Genomic DNA, 20499 nt, shown 5'->3' with positions numbered 1-20499 from the left:
TCCAGGTCCATACACTCTATCACAAAGGGTAAAATTTTATCCCATTTTATGGCTGTGTAGTATTCCATGTGTAAATGTAACTGTTTTATCCACTCATCTACTGATGGACAGTTGGCTGCTTTTAAATCTTGGCTATTGTAAATCTTGACTACAATGAACATAGGGGTGTATATATTCTTTCAAATTAGTGTTTGGGGTTTTTGGATAAATTTCCAGAGGTGGAATCACTGGGTCATCAGGCAGTTCCATTTTTAATTTTTTGAGGTAACTCCAGACTGTCTTTCACAGGGGCTGCACCAATCTGCATTCCCACCAGCATTGCACAAGGGTTTCCTTTTCTCCACATCTTCACCAACACTTGTTGTTTGTTTATTTATTTATTACAAGAGGCCCGGTGCACAAAATTTGTGCACTTGGGGGGCAGTCCCTCAGCCCGGCCTACGCCCTCCTGCAGTCCGGGAGCCTGGCATCTGGCTGACTGGTGCTCCCCCTGTGGGAGTGCACTGACCACCAGGGGGAAGCTCCTGCATTGAGTGGGACTAAGCCAAAACCAGCTCTCCAACATCCCCCAAGGGATCCCATATTTTGAGAGGGCACAGACCAGGCCAAAGGACCCCCTGGTGAACAATCTGGGCCAGAGAGGGACACAGGAGGTTGGCCAGCCAGGGAGGGGCTGTGGGAGGGCTCCAGGGCATGTCTGGCCCATCTCACTCAGTCCTGATTGGCTGGATCCCAGAAGAAAACTAACCTACTGGTTAAAGTGTCTGCTCCCTGGTGGTCAGTGCATGTTATAGCAAGCAGTTGAATGGCCTTAACATGTCATTAGCATATTATGCTTTGATTGATTGGATAGAAGACCAATGACCAGACACTTAGCATATTAGGCTTTTATTATATAGGATAGACATTTTGACAGGTGTGAGGTGATATCTCATTGTGGTTTTAATTTGCAATTTTGATGATTAGTGAAACTGAGCATATTTTCATATTTCTATTGGCCATTTGTATGTCCTCTTTGAAGAAGTGACTATTCAGTGCCTTTACCCATTTTATTAATTGGATTGATTGAATTTTGGTGTTGAGTTGTATAAGTTCTTTATAAATTTTGTATATTAACCCCTTATCATATATATTGGCGAATATGTTCTTCATTCAGTGGGTTGTCTTTTCATTTTGTTGAAGATTTCCTTTCCTGTACAAAAACTTTTCTAATTTGTTGAAGTTCCATGTGTTTATTTTTTTTCTTTTGTTTCTCTTGCCCCAGGAGATATGTCAGAAAAAATATTGCTATAAAGACGATAATATGAAAGGTAGAATATAGTGCTTACTTATAAAACTCTGCTCAGCTACATTAACAGGACATATTAACAATGGAATAGAAATTTTCAGTTACTTGTTTATATTTTTCTTCATTTTAAATAACTAATGAAAATGTTGGAGTACAAACTTTTAGAATTATTGACCAAGTTAATAGAACAGTGACTGTCATATTTTAGGCATTTAATTAATATTGTGGGTACATGAATGAATAAACAAATATATTTAATTATGTTTTAAAATTTAAATTAAAATTTTTAATCCAGTTTCAAAATTATATGATTTTATTATTCATTACTTTTAACATTGTGAACATTTTTATGTATATTACTTGGGGCCCAGTGCACTAATTCATGCACCAGTGGGGTCCCTCGGCCTGGCCTGCGGGACTGGGCCCAAACCAGCTCTCCAATATCCCTTGAGGGGTCTTGGATTGCGAGAGGGCACAGGCCAGGCTGAGGGTCCCCACTGGTGCACAATAGGGGCTGGGGAGGGATGTGGGAGATTGGCCAGCTGGGGAGGGACTGCAGGAGGGCTCCAGGGCATGTCCAGCCCATCTTGCTCAGTCCTGAACAGCCGGACCCCAGCAGCAAGCTAACCTACCATTTGGAGCGTCTTCCCCCTCGTGGTCAGTGCACATCATAGTGAGTGGTTGAGCAGCCTTAGTATATCATTAGCATATTGTGCTTTGATTGGTTGAATGGACGACTGGATGATTGGACACTTAGCATATTAGGCTTTTATTATATAGGATTTATCTAAGGATTGACTTCAGGATATTAATATTTTACTTGTGTAAGTTTATTTAAGGTAATAAAGAAAATGCATGCAAGAAATAAATAAAAATATATGATAAGTGGGTTTTTTATTTAATCATTTCTAAATGCACATGTGGGTTGCCTTTTTACACAGAAAAATGAGTAATATGAATAATATGTTGATGAATTAACTGTAATGTCTATGAGTTCTCTTGAGATTCAATAGGAAATAGCATAATTAAGAAATATTCTGATGCTGAGCTATATATTTTTCCCAACATAAAAGGAAGGAATTTTCAATTTTCAAAGGGATTAATTACATTAAAGTAAAAGAAGTTAGGGAGAATCTTCATATCTTTGTCATGTATTCATCAATTTTCTCTAAGATAATCACTGTTTATAGTACTTATCCCTTCATTAACAATTGTTCTGTACTCTCTTTTAATTTAAGCTAAAAACATTCTCCAAAGATTTTTTATAATGAGGCCCATTGGGCATTCACTTTGAATGGTGAGTCTGTCTCAAAACGTGATGATGTTAGCATTACAAATTTGAGGATAGTGAACAATCACTTTTAATGTTAGGTCATTTTTTGCAATTTAATGTTTAAAGTTTCTGACCTCGTTGCTTGAATTTTTGTTCTAAAAATTTATCATTGAAAATTTTTTTTCTATGTTTCTTTATGTCAATAATGAAACAGGGTAAACCAAATAATTTCAATTTGTATTTAAGACTAAGAAAGGTTAGAGATATTTACTTTAAGATTATGTAAAACAATGATGTCTAATGTAGCTAATTGTTGGTAGAAAATCAATGAAGGGTGCAGCTAGAGGAGGAAAGAAAAACAAAATAAAAATTTAAAACTATAAGGAATAAACTCATGTAAAAGAGTAAAATAAAAATTATGAGAATTAATAAAATAGCTTGTCTGGATTGCCAAATAAAAGATGAAAATTAGTTGCATTTTTTCATCACTGCAGAAAATATTTAGAATTCAATGTTTAAAAGGATAATAGCAATCATATACAAGGTCCTCAGGAAAATAGATCTAGCAATAAAAACTCATAACTTGTGGAGATTATAAAACATCATTAAAATATTTTTAATAAATAACACAAATAGTTACACTATGTTTATGAGATGACTCCAAATTTCAAAGATATGTTTTACAAAACTGGTCTGTAAATACAACACAATTATATACACAGCTTTATTAATGTTTTAAAGGTGAAAACTGAGGGTAACATTTTTGTGGAATTGTTCTTACATGCTGTTGTGTCTGCTCTAACTTCTGGGAACCCTATGAATGAGTGGTGTCCATGCAGTCCTAGCCTCAACAGCCCTGCTCAGTGGAGATTCATGCCTATGGCTTTCTTTGTGGAATCAATCCCTGTCATATTTGGTACTCCTCTTTTTCCACTGCCTTCTATAGTTTCCAGTATTATTTTCTTTTCTCAAGAACCCTGCCTTCTCCCAATGTGCCTGCAGCAGGACAGCCTCAGGTTTGTCATTTTGTCTCCAGAATGTTTCAGGCTTAATTGATTTAGGATCCACTTGTTCATCTTCCTGGAGGCCCAGGGTACCCATAGAGCTCTCCTCCAAAGCCATATTTCAAATGAATTTTTTTTTTCTTATCAGCCTTCTTCACTCTCCAACTTTCACATCTGAACATAGTAATTGGGAATTATGTGGGTTAACCCAGAACAAAACATGAAAAAGATGTAGGAGTTATTAATGTCATTATATGAAGGGAAGGCTATCAATGAAGAAAGTGTAAGTTTGAGTAATGAATAGAGTGTAGAGATTGTCAACACATTAATGAAAATTTAACATGTATTATACGGTGCCATTCAGGATGAATGGAGGACACATATTAAAAAAAATAAGCAGTGGTGGAAAATCAGCTGTTTTCATTCAATAAAGAAAAGATCTCTACCTAATACATTGTCAAAAAATAAAAATCTCAGATGTGCTAAAGATTTAAATATCTGTCATCCACACTATTTTGGAAAAAAGAAGTTAAATTTCTGTCTATAACAAGTGTTACAAGGAAATGGAACCTGAGGTCTTCTGTGCTATTGTTGAGAGTATAAATATAAACAAGAAATTGAGAAAACAGTTTGTTATATTTTAAAGTTGAACGTATGTATATATATACAAGTAATGCCACATCCTAAGATACACCTGATGAATTCTTGTAGTTGTGCATTGAGTGACATGGAAAGTAACATTCATATCACTATTGGTCATAATAGAAGATAACAATTTAATTATGACACATTAAAGAAAGAGAATACTACAAAATTGTGAAATTAAAGAGTGCAGGGATACATATGAATACAGTAGAATGTTAGAAACACAATATTGAAGAAAAACACAAACAATACAGAAGGTAAACTGTGTATGATATATTCCTAACATTAAAAAGTAGGTTTTAAAAATACGGTTTTAGGAATATAGATAAATTAATTTTTAAAAGTTAAACTAGGGAATAATGAAAAATACAGAAGAGCGGTTATCACTGTCAAGGATGCAGGGTAATTGAATGATCACAGAGAACTTTCAATTATAGCAATAATGATTTTTTAAAAATTTATTTTGGGAGATGAGTTTATTTGTGCTCACTTACTTTGTTTTCTGATTCACATATTTACTTTATATTTCTTGAATTAACTGAAATTTATGTTTTACATAATACAATAATAAAAAATTAAAACAAAAATACTAGGGAAAAAAATTTTAACTTTGTGCTTGTGTTCGAGATTCCCAAGACTACCATCAGCTTCAATGATTGACCAGGGCTCACAAAATTCAGAAGAGCCTTTATATGTATGGTTATATTTTATTACAGTTAAAAAATAGATTAAAATTGGCAAAGGAAATAGATGTGTAGGGAAGTGTCCAAGAGAAGCCAGGCATAAGCTTCCATGACTTATGTCCCAGTAGAATCACAGACAGAACTGAATTCTCTGAGCATTCCTGGTTGGTGATGAAGGTTTTATTACAAATAAGCCTTATTTTTTAGGATGAGGTATCAACAACCAGAAATGCTTAATCAAGATCTGGTGTTCAGGGCTTTCCTGATGATCAGTACATAGACTTGGAGGGCTCACATAACAGTTATTGGTTACTTAGTCTTCAACTGCTCCACCCTGATCAAACTAATACAGCCCAACCCAAAGCCCTGGAATACAAAAACAGGCATTCACTATGAGTCACATCATTAGCATAAACTGTTAGCTGTGGGCCCCAGGATATAAAGATGCTCTTATCAAGTAGGATATTCCAAGATTTCAGAGGTTCTCTCAGGAGACAGTGAAGGTCCAGTCCTGAAGACCTTGGAATAGGCACAGTTTTGGTAGCCCAGGCTCACTGAGTTAACCTTTCCTGCACAGTCCCAGTATATGCACATATTTAGTGCAGGTCTCCATCTGTTAATAATATCATGGTTTTGGGTTGTTTATTTGCATCTACGCAGTTGTTGAATATTGATTCTTTGAGTCCATACAACTTGTTGGTTGACTTTTTTAACTTTGTGACATTCACAGGTTTTGAAATTAGTCTCTATTTGGACTTACTTAATCACTAATGAAAATATTGACCAAAATAAACCCCAAAGGCATACATTTCAAACTTCTTTCATTAATTTTAATAAATTAATCACTCAAAAAACATTGAGTAAAGCGAAACATTGATTGATATCTGTATATTTAGGCAATGTGGTAACATTCAACATTTAAGTGAAATAAAAGGCTGGAAAATTAGAAAACCAGAAAGCAATAGAGACAGTACAGCAAAAGGCAACACAATTTACATTCATAACAGAGGGTTTGATACATATTCTCAGATTTAAGTAAATAAGAATGATAGAATCATACTCAATATAATAATTAAAAGTCTCAATATTTAACACTTTTAATTTTTTAAGTTAAAGAAAGAATATTTGGAATGTCTCTATTTTTATGTTATATTGTGACTTTTGTTTCTAAATACTCAATACCTTTCTTTCCCTAGGTAAATTTTATTACAATTAAATCTTATTTTTAGGTTGCCTGTGAAGATACAAAATGGTTAAATGAAAGTTTCATGAATACAAGTTACATAATATAAGTTACATGAATAATACAGAGCATAATTACTTGGAAAATATTCTAATGAAAAACTGTAGGCTTGAACAGGCTTTGAAAGTTTATTAAATACTCTGCCAGATTTGATAAATTCACTGAAAAATCACAAAAATACAGGGATCCTCTTTCTGGTCACTACATTATACAAAGCCTTCTTTACATCCTTATTCCTGAGACTGTAGACCAGAGGGTTCAACATGGGTATCACTGCAGTGTAGAAAACAGAAACCACTTTGTCCTGACCCAGGGAGTAGCTGGATGTAGGTCTCAGATAAGTATAGATGGAGGTAGAATAGAACAGAAATATAGCTGTCAGGTGAGAGGCACATGTTGAGAAAGCTCTGTGCCTGCCCTCCCCTGAATGCATACGAAAGATGGAATAGAGAATGTAGCAGTAAGAGGTGAGGATGACCAGCAAAACCCCCACCAGATTCACTCCAGCAAAAGTGGAAAAGATGCTTTCATTCAGGCGTGTGTCTGAACACGAGAGCTTAAAGAGTGGAGGGCTGTCACAGAAGAAGTGGTGGATGACATTGGAACTGCAGAATGGCAGGCTGCTTACATAACTTGTGTTCACCATGGAGTTCAAGAGTCCCGCTGCAAAAGCCCCCGCTGCCATTTTCAGGCAGACTGTCCTGGTCATGACCAAGGGGTACAGGAGAGGGTTGCATATGGCCACATACCGGTCGTAGGCCATTAAGCCAAAGAGGATGCATTCAGTTGTGGCCAAGGCGATAAAGAAATACATCTGCATAAAGCAGCCAGCAAAGGAGATGGTTTTCTTCTCTGACAACAAATCCACGAGCATCTTTGGGGTGGTGTTAGAGGTACAACAAACATCCACAAAGGACAGGTTAGCCAGGAAGAAATACATGGGTGTGTGGAGTCTGGAATCAATCTTGATTAAGAGGATCATCCCAACATTCCCGAAAACTGTCAGTGTGTAAATGACAAAAAAGAGCACAAAGAGGATAATCTGCAGCTCCAGCGTGTCTGCTAATCCCAGCAGGATGAACTCCGTCACCAAAGTATAATTTGTTTTGGTCATTTGTAAGAAATATAGTTTGCTTAACTTATATCAGGAGTAGATATTTCCCTATCTAAAGGTTACAGGAAATAGTGGACATATTAATGACCTTATTCACGTATGGGGGGAAAACACCACCCTTGGCTAATATAGCATAGTTAACAGAGCTACTGAAGAACGAGAAAAATTAGTGTAGAAATGGAGAAACATTTGAATATATGAAGCAATTGACTTTATTAAATCTCAAGTAACTGCTCTCAATTCACATCCTCCACTAAGTTTCTTCAAATGCAACAGATGTTCTCTTCCAGCCCACATACAAAGTGCAAAAGATACCAATGTTCCTGCCTTAGTCTCTCCCAGTCTCTGAAAGGTATGTATGCGCAATTAACACAAATCCATTTTTTTTCTCAACTCCAAAATTCACACATTGCCCCCCAGAAATTTCTTGTGTATCCCAAGCATAAAAAATGGTGACATTTCAAATAACCAATATCTTGACATCTATTGTATATTAAAGACTGATTTGGTAGTGTTTTTAAAATGAATCAAGTGATTGTTTGCTATGCAAAGTACACTATCATTAATATCAGGTAGTTGCATACACAGTACCTGTCCCCCGTAGTGAATAGCAGCATCACATCCTCATGAGCTTCCTCCCCCCGCGTCTTACTCCTGTAGACTATTATTTTCTTTTTTTTATTAGGGGTTCTCAGTTAGAGCTTAAAAGTAAAAAAGAAAAAGATCACGTTGTAAATGAAATGAAATGTGGTGAATATTTGAATTACCTTTTGGTAAAAATGTTAGAGTCCTTCTGAATGAATACATGTTGCTGCACTTTTATTTTGTTTTCCTGGAAGAGAATTGGGTGACCATGGGGACTATGTTATGGGGTTTAACTGTGGAGATAATCCTCTAAAGGCAGAAACTTTGTCTCAAAAGAAAATATAATCATATGCAGTCATATAGAATTAAATATTGCATCATAAGTAGTACTTGTTCTCTGTATTTCCTTAAAGTCCTTTCTCAAAGTAAAAAAAAAAAAAAAAAGGCTATTTCCATTGCCTCTCTCTTTATATTTTTAGCCTATTTCAAAAGGGTCATAGCCAACTACCAAATTATTATTCTTCCCATTACTCCAGTGTGTGTGTGTGTGTGTGTGTGTGTGTGTGGGAGAGATGGTCCCTTCCTTCGAGTAGTTGAAACTTCAGTCCAACTCTACCCTTGAGTGAAATTCATGTGAAGGAGGAACTAACTAAATACAGTGTATGGTGTGTGTTTTAAATATGCCCTGATCAAATAGGACAATGACTAAGAGAATGGGATTCTGTTTTTATGATTTCAGAATTGTGTTGGTTTATTGTAATTATTGTTTGTGATTCTTGTCTTAGAAGGGGATGATAACACAGATTTTCTAGATGTAAATACACAAGTAAAACCAGGTTGAATAAAGCACATTGTGTGTCCATATGCATGGAGAGTTTATTGGCAGAGAGAATTTAGAATGCTTTGAGTTCTATAGTACACGCTTCCACTTAAATTCTTAATTAATTTTCACACCAGTCTTTGAGGGAGGCATTATTATTTTACACATTTTGCAAATGGCTTCAAGCTATAAAATTACTTCCATCAATCAAGGAACTTATATGCATATACGCATAACCCAGGTACACAGACAATAGAGGGGTGAAGGTCTGCTGTGAGGGCGGGTGCAGGCTAGGAGAGGTCAATGGGGGAGAAGGGGAGACATATGTAATACTTGCAACAATAAAAATAAAAAATAAATAAATGACTTTCCAATGGACAAATTCTTAGGAAGTGCAATAATTGACCTGAGCACAATCTTCAACAAAAGCATTAATGCCCAGCTACCTAATTTTTCTAATTTCATTTTATCTCAGTTACTTAGAAGATTTTAAATCTATAACATATATATATATATATATATATATATATATATATATATATATATATATATATAAACTAGAGGCCCAATGCACAAAATTTGTGCAAGGGGCTAAGCCCCCCACCACTGTGGCAGCTGCCTCTGCCTTGGCCGCCACCCGCCACGGCTTCGTTTGGAAGGGTCGTCCAGGAGGACATCCAGACTAATTACTATATTACACTTTTATTATTATAGATATACATATACATATGTGTATATATAGAATTCATTTATACACATATACTATATGCACACACACATATTCATATATGTGTGTTCTAGTAAATCCAATCTTCCAAACATCACAGCAGGTTCTTGTGCTTCTAAAGAAAGATCTGTATGTAACATTATAAAATACTAGAGGCCCGGTGCACAAAAATTTATGCACTGGCCGGGGGGATGGGGGTGTCCCTCAGCCCCACTTGTGCCCTCTTACAGTCTGGGACCACTCAGGAGATAACGGCCTGCTGGCTTAGGCCCGCTCCCGGTGGCAGAGGGCAGGAACAATCCCTAGGTTCAGCCCCTGGTTGGGCTCAGAGCAGGGCCGATTGGGGAGTTGGAGCGGCGCCCCCTGTCATGCACAGAGTAGGGTGGATCAGGAGGTTGCGATGAAACCATCAGTCACGCTCAGGGTAGGGCTGATTGGGGGGTTAGGGCTCCACCCCCTGTCACACTCAAGGCAGGGCCCATCAGGGGGGTTGGGGCTCCGTACACTGTCACACACAGAGCAGGGCCGATCAGAGGGTTGGGGCTCTGCCCCCATCACGCACAGAGCAGGGCCCATCAGGGGGTTGGGGAGCTCCCCCCGTCACACACAGAGCAGGGCGTATCAGGGCGCTGGGGTGCTGCCCCCTGTCACCCACAGAGCAGGGCCTATCAGGGGGTTGGGGCACTCCCCTCTGTCACACTCAGGGCAGAGCTGATGGGGAGGTTGCGGTTCCACCCCATCACACACAGAGCAGGGCCCATGGGGGGGGGTTGGGGCGCCGCACCCTGTCACACACAGAGCAGGGCCGATCAGGGGGTTGGGGAGCTCCCCCCTATCAGGCACAGAGCAGGGCTGATCAGGGGGTTGGGGCACCTTCCCCTGTCACACACAGAGCTGCAGGGCGATCAGGGGGTTTGGGTGCTGCCCCCTGTCAAGCTGATCCAGGGGCCAGGAGGCCTCGCAGCTCCGCTGATCCCGGTGCTGGGAGGCATATTACCCTTTTACTATATAGGATAGAGTTCTGGTGCACGGGTGGGGGCTGGCTGGTTTGCCCTGAAGGGTGTCCTGGATCAGGGTGGGGGTCCTACTTGGGTGCCTGGACAGCCTGGATGAGGGAATGATGGCTGTGTGCAGCTGGTCACACCCTCTTCAGGGTGGGGGTCCCCACTGGGGTGCCTGGCCAGTCTGGGTGAGGAGCTGAAGGCCGTTTTTGGCTGACCTGTGGCTGAAGTTCCCAACCTCTCCTTTTTTCCTTTTTTTTTATTCTGGGATTTATTTACCTTCTATGGCTGCCACTGGAACTGAGAGCCGGCTTTAGCTCTGAGTCTTGGCTCCAGCTCTGAGAACTCAGCTGCTGAAAGCAGGGATCTGGGTTTGTTTGGGTTCTATAATTGAAACTCTGTTGCAACTCCAGCTCGGCCAACTGGCTGAAAGCATGGGACTTGTTTAGCTTCTATACTTGCAACATTGTTTCTTAGAGTGCAAGCTCAGAGCCCAGCAGTGGCAGGTGGGGAACCTTGGCTTCCTCCATCACTGGAGCAAGCAAGCCTCCTGTTCGCTTCAGCTGCCTGGCTGGCCAGCCGCCATCTTGGTTGGCAGTTAATTTGCATATCGCCCTGATTAGCCAATGGGAAGCGTGTCGGAGGTACAGTTAATTACCATGTTTGTCTATTATTAGATAGGATACTGCATGGGGTTGGTGGGGGAGATAGAAGAGGGTAAAGTGGGTATAAATGATGGTGGAAGGATACTTGACCTGGGTTGGTGAACATATACCACAATGCACAGATGATATATTATAGAGTGTACACCTGAAACCTATCTAATTTTATTAACCAATGTCACCCCTAATAAGTTCAATAAAAAACTAGATGTGAGAATCTCACCATCGTGCTATTAAAAATCATTCCCTGATTGACATCTGTGTAAACTTTTCCTTTCATTATCTCATGAGGTAATGCAGATATTGACTTTCACAGAAAGTACATAAGAGATCAACTGTAGTGTTCTGGCAATTGTAGTCTCTTGATTGGTATCGAACAAAGGGACTTTACAGTTATGACCTGCAGGGTAATTTCTACATTTTCACATTGCACTTACTCCATTATTACCAAAAGAAACTCTATGTAAAATGGAGTTAAAAACTAGAATTGTAAAGGTGCCAAATATCTTAGTTAATCTTGATTTACCTGACAAAGATACTCATTCTTTTGTTGATTATCATTTCCACATATCTTGGAAATATTAGGCAAGAATGTTGTATACTATGTAATTTAAATATTTTAAAAAGACTACAACATGAAAGGTAGAACGAAATGCTGGATTATACAAACCTACTCAATTGTATTAATAGGACATGTTAATAATAGAATTGTCATTTTCAGTTACTTGTTTATATTTTTTCTTTTTTTAAATGAGCTAACAAAATTTTTAGAGCATAAACTGATACTATTGTAATTAACCAGTCATTGATAATAGAATAGGAGCAAAAAAAAAAAAAAAAAAAAAGACAGACATTATAAGCATGTCATTTGGGTAACTTCACCTGGAATCGGCAACTTTTCACTCCCCAGGGAATCACCAGCCTATGCTCTGCAAAATGCTGGGGGAAGGGGAAAGAAAAGATAGACACATCCTCAATAAAATTAAAGTGACATAGGAAAGATACTTGCCTGTTAATTACACCTGGGAACAGAGATCATTGGCCAGAATGGGCATGGACATTGCAAGTGTGAGAAGATTGGGAATACATAATCACTTAAACAAAGAAATGTGCTCTCTCTTGGCCGGCTTGTGTGGCTCAACAGTTGAGTGTTGACTTATGAACCAAGAGGTCACAGTTTGATTCCCAGTCCAGATTGTGGGCTCAATCCCCAGTATGGGCTGTGCAGGAGGCAGCCTGCCGGGAGCCGGTCCATGCTTGCTGTTTCAAGGGACCTGGCATATATGGCATACTGTTCTTAATATGTTTGCTCACCTTCTTGGCACTATGTGTTTTAACCAAGGTCTCTGAGAAAGGTTGTTTCCCCAGGTAGGGATTTTCCCCTGAAGTTAGGGAGGGAATAAAACCTCTTAACTAGTGCCAGGTGGGTAATTAATCACTTTAACTACGAACAATCATGCTTAAGCTACATAATCTTTACTCCCTGGAATGGAGATAAGAAACGCCCTAACCTTTGTAATAGAAATTGATAGGATTGAATCAACTGGTATAAATACAGATGTAATAAGACAGCAAGAGTCAGAACTTAGAACACAGAACTCAGAAGACAGAACCTACGCACAGAACTTAGAATACAGAACCAGAAGAAGACAGAACCAGGAGGCACAGAACCTACACAGAATGTTCTCTAGAGACAGAAGAACTTCGCTGGAGAGAACATGGCAAAAGATCCTGGACTGAACCTGACTACAGAAATGGTCAAGAGAACCTGACTAGAACTTGGCGACTGAACCTGGCTGGAGAACATGGACACAGAACCTGGCTGGAGATCCTAAGCAGAACTTCGCTGGAGATCCAGACCAGAACTTGGCTGGAGATCCTGGCTAGAGACCCTGGCTAGGCTGCTGATCAACTGAACGCTGTCTCCGTGTCATTCCTTCTTCGCCGACTCCGTCCACACCTATGGGGACCCCTGGACCCGCTGGGGTTGGACCCCGGCAGCAGCCAATCAATGATTCTCTCTCATCATTGATGTTTCCATCTACTCCCTCTCCTTTCCTTTCTAAAATCAATTTAAAAGAAGAAGAAATGTGCTCTTGATTCCTCTTGGCTCTTGGGACTCTCATTTTGCTCCTGCCTGTTTTTCCTCCATAGCCATGTGTCCTTCTGGACCCCACACAATGGACTAATGGACTAAGCGGGGAAACAGAAATTAAGCTATCTTGATGCTGGACTGTACCCAGCTCCAACATGGAAAGGAAACACTGGACACTGATTCTGAGTTTAGCTCTACTGAAGCCCCGGCTATGCTTCTTTTATGACTGGACTAAGGGAAATGCTTTGGAAACCCAGTAGTAAAATTCCACGGAAAAAAAGCTTTCCACTGAACTTCATCCTCCCGTGGAGGCCTTCAGAAATGCCTATTTTAGCAGTACCAAGAACCCATTTCTGTAAGCAACCAGGGGAGATGAGCCCCTCTCCTATCGTGTAACACATGGCAACCCAGATAGGACAAGAAGACCAGGAGGACTGAAGCCTGGAAAGCATTGCTTCACTGCTAGTCCCCTTCCAACTTGCTGTTCAGCCCACCTCTGGCCTGCAATGGGAAGGGAGAGCACCTGGACTGGATTATGGTGAGTTAAAACCTTGCCTCCCTAAGCTGGGGATTTTATCACTCATTTGCCTCTCTCTCTCCTGTCCTGGCTCATTTTCTTATCTCAGCCTTGCACCACCTCTGGCATTGCCCATCCTGGCTCAACCCCCTAGGCATGGGCCTGCTTCCTTGTGCCCAGGGCAGCTTCTGCAGCCTGAGCACTCAAGATCTGACTGGGAGGGGCCAGCAACCTGGAGACTTCGGGCATGACTCAGTCCAGAGTGCAGATCCCAGCCAAGGCTGAGGTTGTGCAGCTCTGTGGGACCTGTGGCTGGGTTGGGGGTGATGTGTGGTTGGTGTGATAGAAAAAACCTGGAAGCCAATTCCAGCATGACAGCAGGGCTGAATCTGGGAAAGGCTGATGGCATTTCCCCAAACCTGAATAGGATACATTAAATTGATTGCTTGCTGCCAGAAGGGCCTTTATATGTATGGTTATGGTTTATTGCAGCTAAAAAATAGACTACAATTAGCAAAGGAAAAAGATGTGTAGGGCAGTGTCCAGTAGAAACCAATCCCAGTAGAATCACACAGACAGAACGTAATGCTCCCAGCAGTGCTGTCTGAGAACTTGGATGAAGTACCACCAACCAGAAATGCTTAATCAAGATTTGGTGTCCAGGGTTTTATTGAGGGTCAGTACATGGACATGGAGGGCTCGCATAACTCTCCCTGCCACCCTGGGTTTAAACTGATATGGTCTAGTCCAGTGGTCGGCAAACTGAGGCTTGAGAGCCACATGCAGCTCTTTAGCCCCTTGAGTGTGGCTCTTCCACAAAATACCACGTGCGGGCACGCACATACAGTGTGATTAAAGCTCCGTGGCCCATGCACAGAAGTCAGTATTTTGTGGAAGAGCCACACTCAAGGGGCCAAAGAGCCGCATGTGGCTCGCGAGCCGCAGTTTGTCGAGCCGCAGCTTGCCGACCACTGCCCAAAGCCCAGGAATATAAAACAGGCTTTCACCATGAATCACATCATTAGCATAAACTGTTACCTGTGGGCCCCAGGATACAAAGATGCTCTTATCAGGTAGGATATCCCAAGGTTTCAGAGGTTCATCAGGAGCCAGTCAAGGTCCAGTCCTGAAGACCCTTGGAATATGCACAGTTTAGGCAGCCCAGGCTGATTGGGTTAACCCTTTCCTGGGCAGTACCAGTATATGCAAATATTTAATGGAGGAATCCATCTATTCATGACATGTTTTATTGCTTATTTATTTGGATGTGTGCAATTGTAGAATATTGTTTCTTTGAGTCCTTTCATCTTGTTAACTAACTTTTCCAACTTTGTAGCATTGACAGGTTCTGAAGTTATTTGGTCTTACTTAATGACTAATGAAAAAATTGACCAAAAAAACCTTAAAGGCATGTAGTTCACACTTCTTTAATTCATTTTAATACATAAATTATTCAGAAAACATTGAGTAAAACAAAACATTGATTGATATCTGTATATTTAGGAAATAGTCATTCAAATGAAATAGAAAACTGTAAAATTTAAAAACCAGAAAGCAATAAAGATACCATAGCAAGGGGCAAAATAATGTACATTCATAAGGAAGGGTTTAATAAGTAGTCTCAGGTTCTAAAGAAAAAAAAAGAAGATAAAATTACTTTCAATATAATAACTAGAAGTCTCAATATTTTTATAATGTAAGTTTCTTTTTAAAATTAAATAAAATATTTGGAATGTTTTCCATATAAATGCATTGAACAATAGGCAAGAAAATATAATTTTAAAAATATCACAAGAAATAATTTAACTTTACATAATTAAATAAATGGAATAAAGAAATACTCAAAATTTATATAAGAAGCACATATTCAAGTAATTAAAATAAAATGCCATCATCATTAAGTTATAATAGTCTCCAAAGTAGGAAATGTTTGCACATTTTGTAAATGAGATTAATTACATGTAAGAGGGCTGTATTGGAGAGCAGACAGAGAACATGGTATGTCTGAAATATGTCATATCTGAAAATCCAAGTCTCAGAATAACTGGATTGCACTGTCCAAATGTTGTTTCATTGAAAATGAAAACATTCAATGGAAGGAATATAATATTAGTATTTACTGGTGAAATGTCTTCATTCCATATGTGATTTCATTAAATTCCTGGGACAAAAAAAAGTGGAAAGAATCCAGCCAAAAAGCAGGCAACGTGGTACAGAATAACACAGGTGAACTACTCAGTGAAAGAGTGAACCACCTTTGAGACCAGCCTGATCGTTCTACCTCCAGGGCCAGGTAACCAATGTGGGGTGAGAACATGGCCCCTGGATGCACAGACAACTCTGATTCCTTCATGAACATCCATCTGGCTAAGGCCACCTGCGTGGACCACTGAGTGCATTGTATGTAAGAGCAGGGTGACCTGTTAGTGACAGGTCATAAAGCCTGCTATGCCACATCGGCCATCACCTCCCCACTCAGGTGCCACTTCAAAGACAAGGGCAAGAGATGGGTCTTGAGGAATTTTCCTTCAAAAACCATCAGTGTGGCTGTCTCTTTTTAGCAAGCCTTGATCCCCACTCACTTTCCTCCAGAGTTGTATTAAGCCCTGCTACCTTTATGTTAATAATGTTTACCTTTTTATTCTTGAGAAATAATTTACATATAACATTATATTAGTGTCCGTTGTAAAATATAATAAATCAATATTTGTTTATATTGTGAAATGATCACCACAGTAAGTCTAGCTTATTACTCATCACTATACATACAGTATTTACAAAATTTTTTCCTTGTGATGAGGAGTTTTAAGATCTACTATCTTTGCAACCTTTAAATATGCAATACAGTCATATTAACTATAGTCGGCATGCTGTATATTATATAAACTATCCCTATTACTTATTTATTTTGTATCTTTTAATCTGCTTGACTTTAATATTAAATTTAAATTTATTTTATTGGAAGCTGATAGGATTTTCTGTGAGCAGGAACTCTAGAAACCTTTTGTGAAGAATATATATTGCATTCATCCATTGAACATTGAGCCTTCTCTTTGGAACCATCCACTGATTATATGCTTTGCTATAGCTCAATCTGTGAGTATGTGGCTTTGTGTGTCTGTGTCAGTACTGTGAGAGAGAAAGGAAGAGAAGGGTTGGGCATTTTTAAGAAGGGAAGGATACAGAAAAGCTATAATTTGTGCATTTTAATCAGACAGCGTCTCTTGATAGCATGCTTTTGCACAAACTCATTTTTATACTTTAAGGAATAGATATGTAAATGGTAGACTAAGAGAAATAAAATCTGGCGAGTTTACAGTTGCAATTTAAACGGTACTTCTGAAATTTTATTTAAGGATCTTATGAGGGGATAATTTAATACATTAAATGGAAAGATTTTAAATTTAAAGCATTTTGATATGTGATATATAACAATATTTGCAAATCATAAATAATGAATACTAATAGTGCACAGGGAAATAGTTTATGAATAAATACAATTATATTCTATGCCTAGTTTCATGTGATATTATGACTTTTGTTACTAAGTAGTCTATACCTTTCTTTCAATAGGCAAGATTTTATTACAAAAAGGCCTTACTTTTGAGCATCCAGGGAGATTATAGAATGGTTAAGATGAGGGTCCATGTTCTTACTTAAATTTGGTAATTTACATTATGCTTAGGTAAATTTAAGGTATCTTTTCTTATACAGTACATATGTTTCAATATTACACAACATGATTACTTAGAAATATTCTTATGAAAAACTTTAGGCATTGCAAGTTCATTAAATACTCTGCTAGGTTCAGAAAATTAACCAAATCATCAAAAAAATGAAGGGATCCTTTTCCTGGCAAATACATTCCATAAAGCCTTCTTCACTTCCTTATTCCTGAGGCTGTAGATCAGAGGGTTCAACATGGGAATCACCACTGTGTAGAACACGGAAGCCACTTTGTCCTGACCCAGGGAGTAGCTGGATGTTGGTCTCAGATAAGTATAGATGGCAGTGGAATAGAACAGAATTATGGCTGTCAGGTGAGAGGCACACGTTGAGAAAGCTTTGTGCCTGCCCTCCCCTGAATGCATATGAAATATGGAGAAGAGAACAGAGCAGTAAGAGGTGAGGATGACCAGCAGAGTCCCGACCATATTCACTCCAGCAAAAGTAGAAATGATGCTTTCATTCAGGGGTGTGTCTGAACAGGAGAGCTTAAAGAGTGGAGGGCTGTCACAGAAGAAGTGGTGGATGACATTGGAACTGCAGAATGGCAGGGTGCTTACATAACTTGTGTTCACCATGGAGTTCAAGAGTCCCGCTGCAAAAGCTCCTGCTGCCATTTTCAGGCAGACTGTCCTGGTCATGACCAAGGGGTACAGGAGAGGGTTGCATATGGCCACATACCGGTCATAGGCCATTAAGCCAAAGAGGATGCATTCAGTTGTGGCCAAGGCGATAAAGAAGTACAGCTGCAGAAAGCAGCCAGCAAAGGAGATGGTTTTCTTCTCTGACAACAAATCCACCAGCATCTTTGGGGTGATGGTGGACGAATAACAAATGTCCACAAAGGACAGGTTAGCCAGGAAGAAATACATGGGTGTGTGGAGTCTGGAATCAGTCCTGATTAAGAGGATCATCCCAACATTCCCGCAAACGGTCAGTGTGTAAATGACAAAAAAGAGCACAAAGAGGATAATCTGTAGCTCCAGCGTGTCTGCTAATCCCAGCAGGATGAACTCCGTCACCAAAGTATAATTAGTTCTGGTCATGTGTTACACATATAGTTTGCTTAAGCTTAGATTAGGTTGAATGTCTCTTTTTTAAATAATATATTTTTATTGGTTTCAGAGAAGAAGGGAGAGGGCTAGAGAGATAGAAACATCAACGATGAGAGAGAATTATTGATCGGTTGCTTCCAGCACACACCCTGCTGGGGATTGAGCCTATAACCTGGGTATGTGCCCTGGCTGGGAATCAAACTGTGATTTCCTGGTTCATAGGTTGACGCTCAACTATTGAGCCATGCCGGCCAGTTTGTTCGTCTCATTTTTAAAAAGTTTACAAACATAGTAGGAATGTTAATGAGGACATTCACGCATGGGAAAAAACCTAGGATAGCATAGCATAGTAAATAGAGTACTTGAAGTTAAAGGAAAATTAGTGGGAAAATGGACAAGCATTTGAATTTATTAAGCAATTGTCTGCATTGAACCTGGACTTAAATTACTGTTCAAGTCCACATACTTCACTTAAGTTTCTGCAAATGCAACCAACAAATGGTGTTCTATTTTTTTTCCTACCATCCCACATCCAAAATGTGAAGGATACAGATATCCTTGCTGAAGTGTTTGCCAATTTCTAAACAAGTATGTAGTTTTAACGCAAATACATTTTCCCACTCAACACCATTCTGTTTAGTCTTCAAATCCCATTCATTCATTGCCTCCAAAAAGTAACTCTCATGTAACCCAAGCAGCAAAATAGTCATTTCAAATAACCAATCTTTACATCCTTCAATTCTGAAGACTGACTTTGTGATGTGCTATCAAACTATTGTTCTACTTACAATGTACATTTCAAAATAATGTCTTGTTGTAGCGCTTGCTACCTGTCCATTTTGGTGAATAACAGCACCAAAACCTTACAGCTGTCTTCCATTGTCTTACCTGTGTAGTCTATGGTTTTCTTTCTCTTTTTTATCAGCACTTCTCAGTTGTAGCTAAAAAAAAATGTTTTTAATGAAGGACGTCTGTAATATTGTCAATATACCCTCACTTTTAAATGAGATGAAACACAGTGAAAATTTTAATGACCTATTTGTAAAAATTTGAGACAGCTTCTGAGAAAATACATGTTGCTCCACTTTTATTTTGCTTTCCTGGAAGAGAATTGGGTGACCACAGGGACTAAGTTGTAGTGTTTAATTGTGATGTTAAATCTCCAGAGGTAAAAACTTCCAGTCTCAAAGGAAAATAAAATATGATCACATGCAGTTATGTGGAATCAAACATTGCATCATGAAATGGCTCCTGATCTCTGTATTACTTTAAAGACTTTGCCAACATAAAAATTGCCTATTTACATTGCCCGTCTTTTCTTATTTTCAGATGCTTCCAAAAGAACATAGCCCACTACTAAATTCTTCTTCCTTCCAGTGTATTTGGTATGTTTGTGAGTGTGTGTTTGTGTGTGTCTGTGTCTGTGGCCCTCCCTTTGTCTGGATAACTTCATCTCTAATCCAACCCTGTACTGGAGTGAAATGAATGAGAAGATAAAACTAATATTCATCATACAATGTGACAGCATGGATGGACCTGGAGAGTATTATGCTGAATGACAGCTATCACATAATCTCACTTATATGTGGAATTTAATGGACATATTAAAGTGACAAACAAAACAGATCCCCTGGCATGGATGCATGGAACAGACTGACATATCTCAGGACAGGGATGAGGGGAAATGGGAAGAGATTAACCACAGAAATAATGTGCATATATGCATAACCAGTAAACACAGACAATAGTGTGTGAAGGCCTAGAGTAGGGCAGAGGTTTGGAGGAGAAAGGCTGGGTGAGGGTCAGGGGGGTGGGGAGACTGAGGGACATCTGTAATATTGTCAACAGTGAAAAAGAACCTATACCCTGAGCAAATAGGACATTGAATAAAAGAGCCTAATTTCTTTTTTATGATTTAAAACTTGTGTTGTTTTTCTGTAATTATTTTCTATAATTCTTATTCTACAAGGGGGTAAAATTGCAGATTTTCTATACCTCAATTCACAAGTAAAACAATGTGAAGTAAACCACATGGAGCGTCAGATGCATGGAGAATCTATT

The 20499-nt window shown here is 39.1% G+C and overlaps 2 protein-coding genes across 2 annotated transcripts; both read right to left on the bottom strand.

Annotated features, from left to right (window-relative positions):
- Nucleotides 1–6305: 6305 nt before the first annotated feature.
- On the bottom strand, nucleotides 6306–7250 carry LOC118663983 (olfactory receptor 5F1-like). Its single transcript, XM_036323890.1, has one exon. The coding sequence runs from the start codon at nucleotides 7248–7250 to the stop codon at nucleotides 6306–6308; it is 945 nt and encodes a 314-aa protein (XP_036179783.1).
- Nucleotides 7251–17484: 10234 nt separating this feature from the next.
- On the bottom strand, nucleotides 17485–18429 carry LOC118665476 (olfactory receptor 5F1-like). Its single transcript, XM_036326923.1, has one exon. It carries the CDS (start codon nucleotides 18427–18429, stop codon nucleotides 17485–17487), a length of 945 nt encoding a protein of 314 aa, XP_036182816.1.
- Between the last annotated feature and the right edge of the window lie 2070 nt (nucleotides 18430–20499).

Source organism: Myotis myotis, unplaced genomic scaffold (genome assembly GCF_014108235.1).
Source record: "Myotis myotis isolate mMyoMyo1 unplaced genomic scaffold, mMyoMyo1.p scaffold_m19_p_10, whole genome shotgun sequence".
Taxonomy (NCBI): Eukaryota; Metazoa; Chordata; class Mammalia; order Chiroptera; family Vespertilionidae; genus Myotis; species Myotis myotis.
The sequence above is the reverse complement of the archived record's forward strand: the minus strand, read 5'-3'. Positions and strand labels throughout refer to the sequence as shown.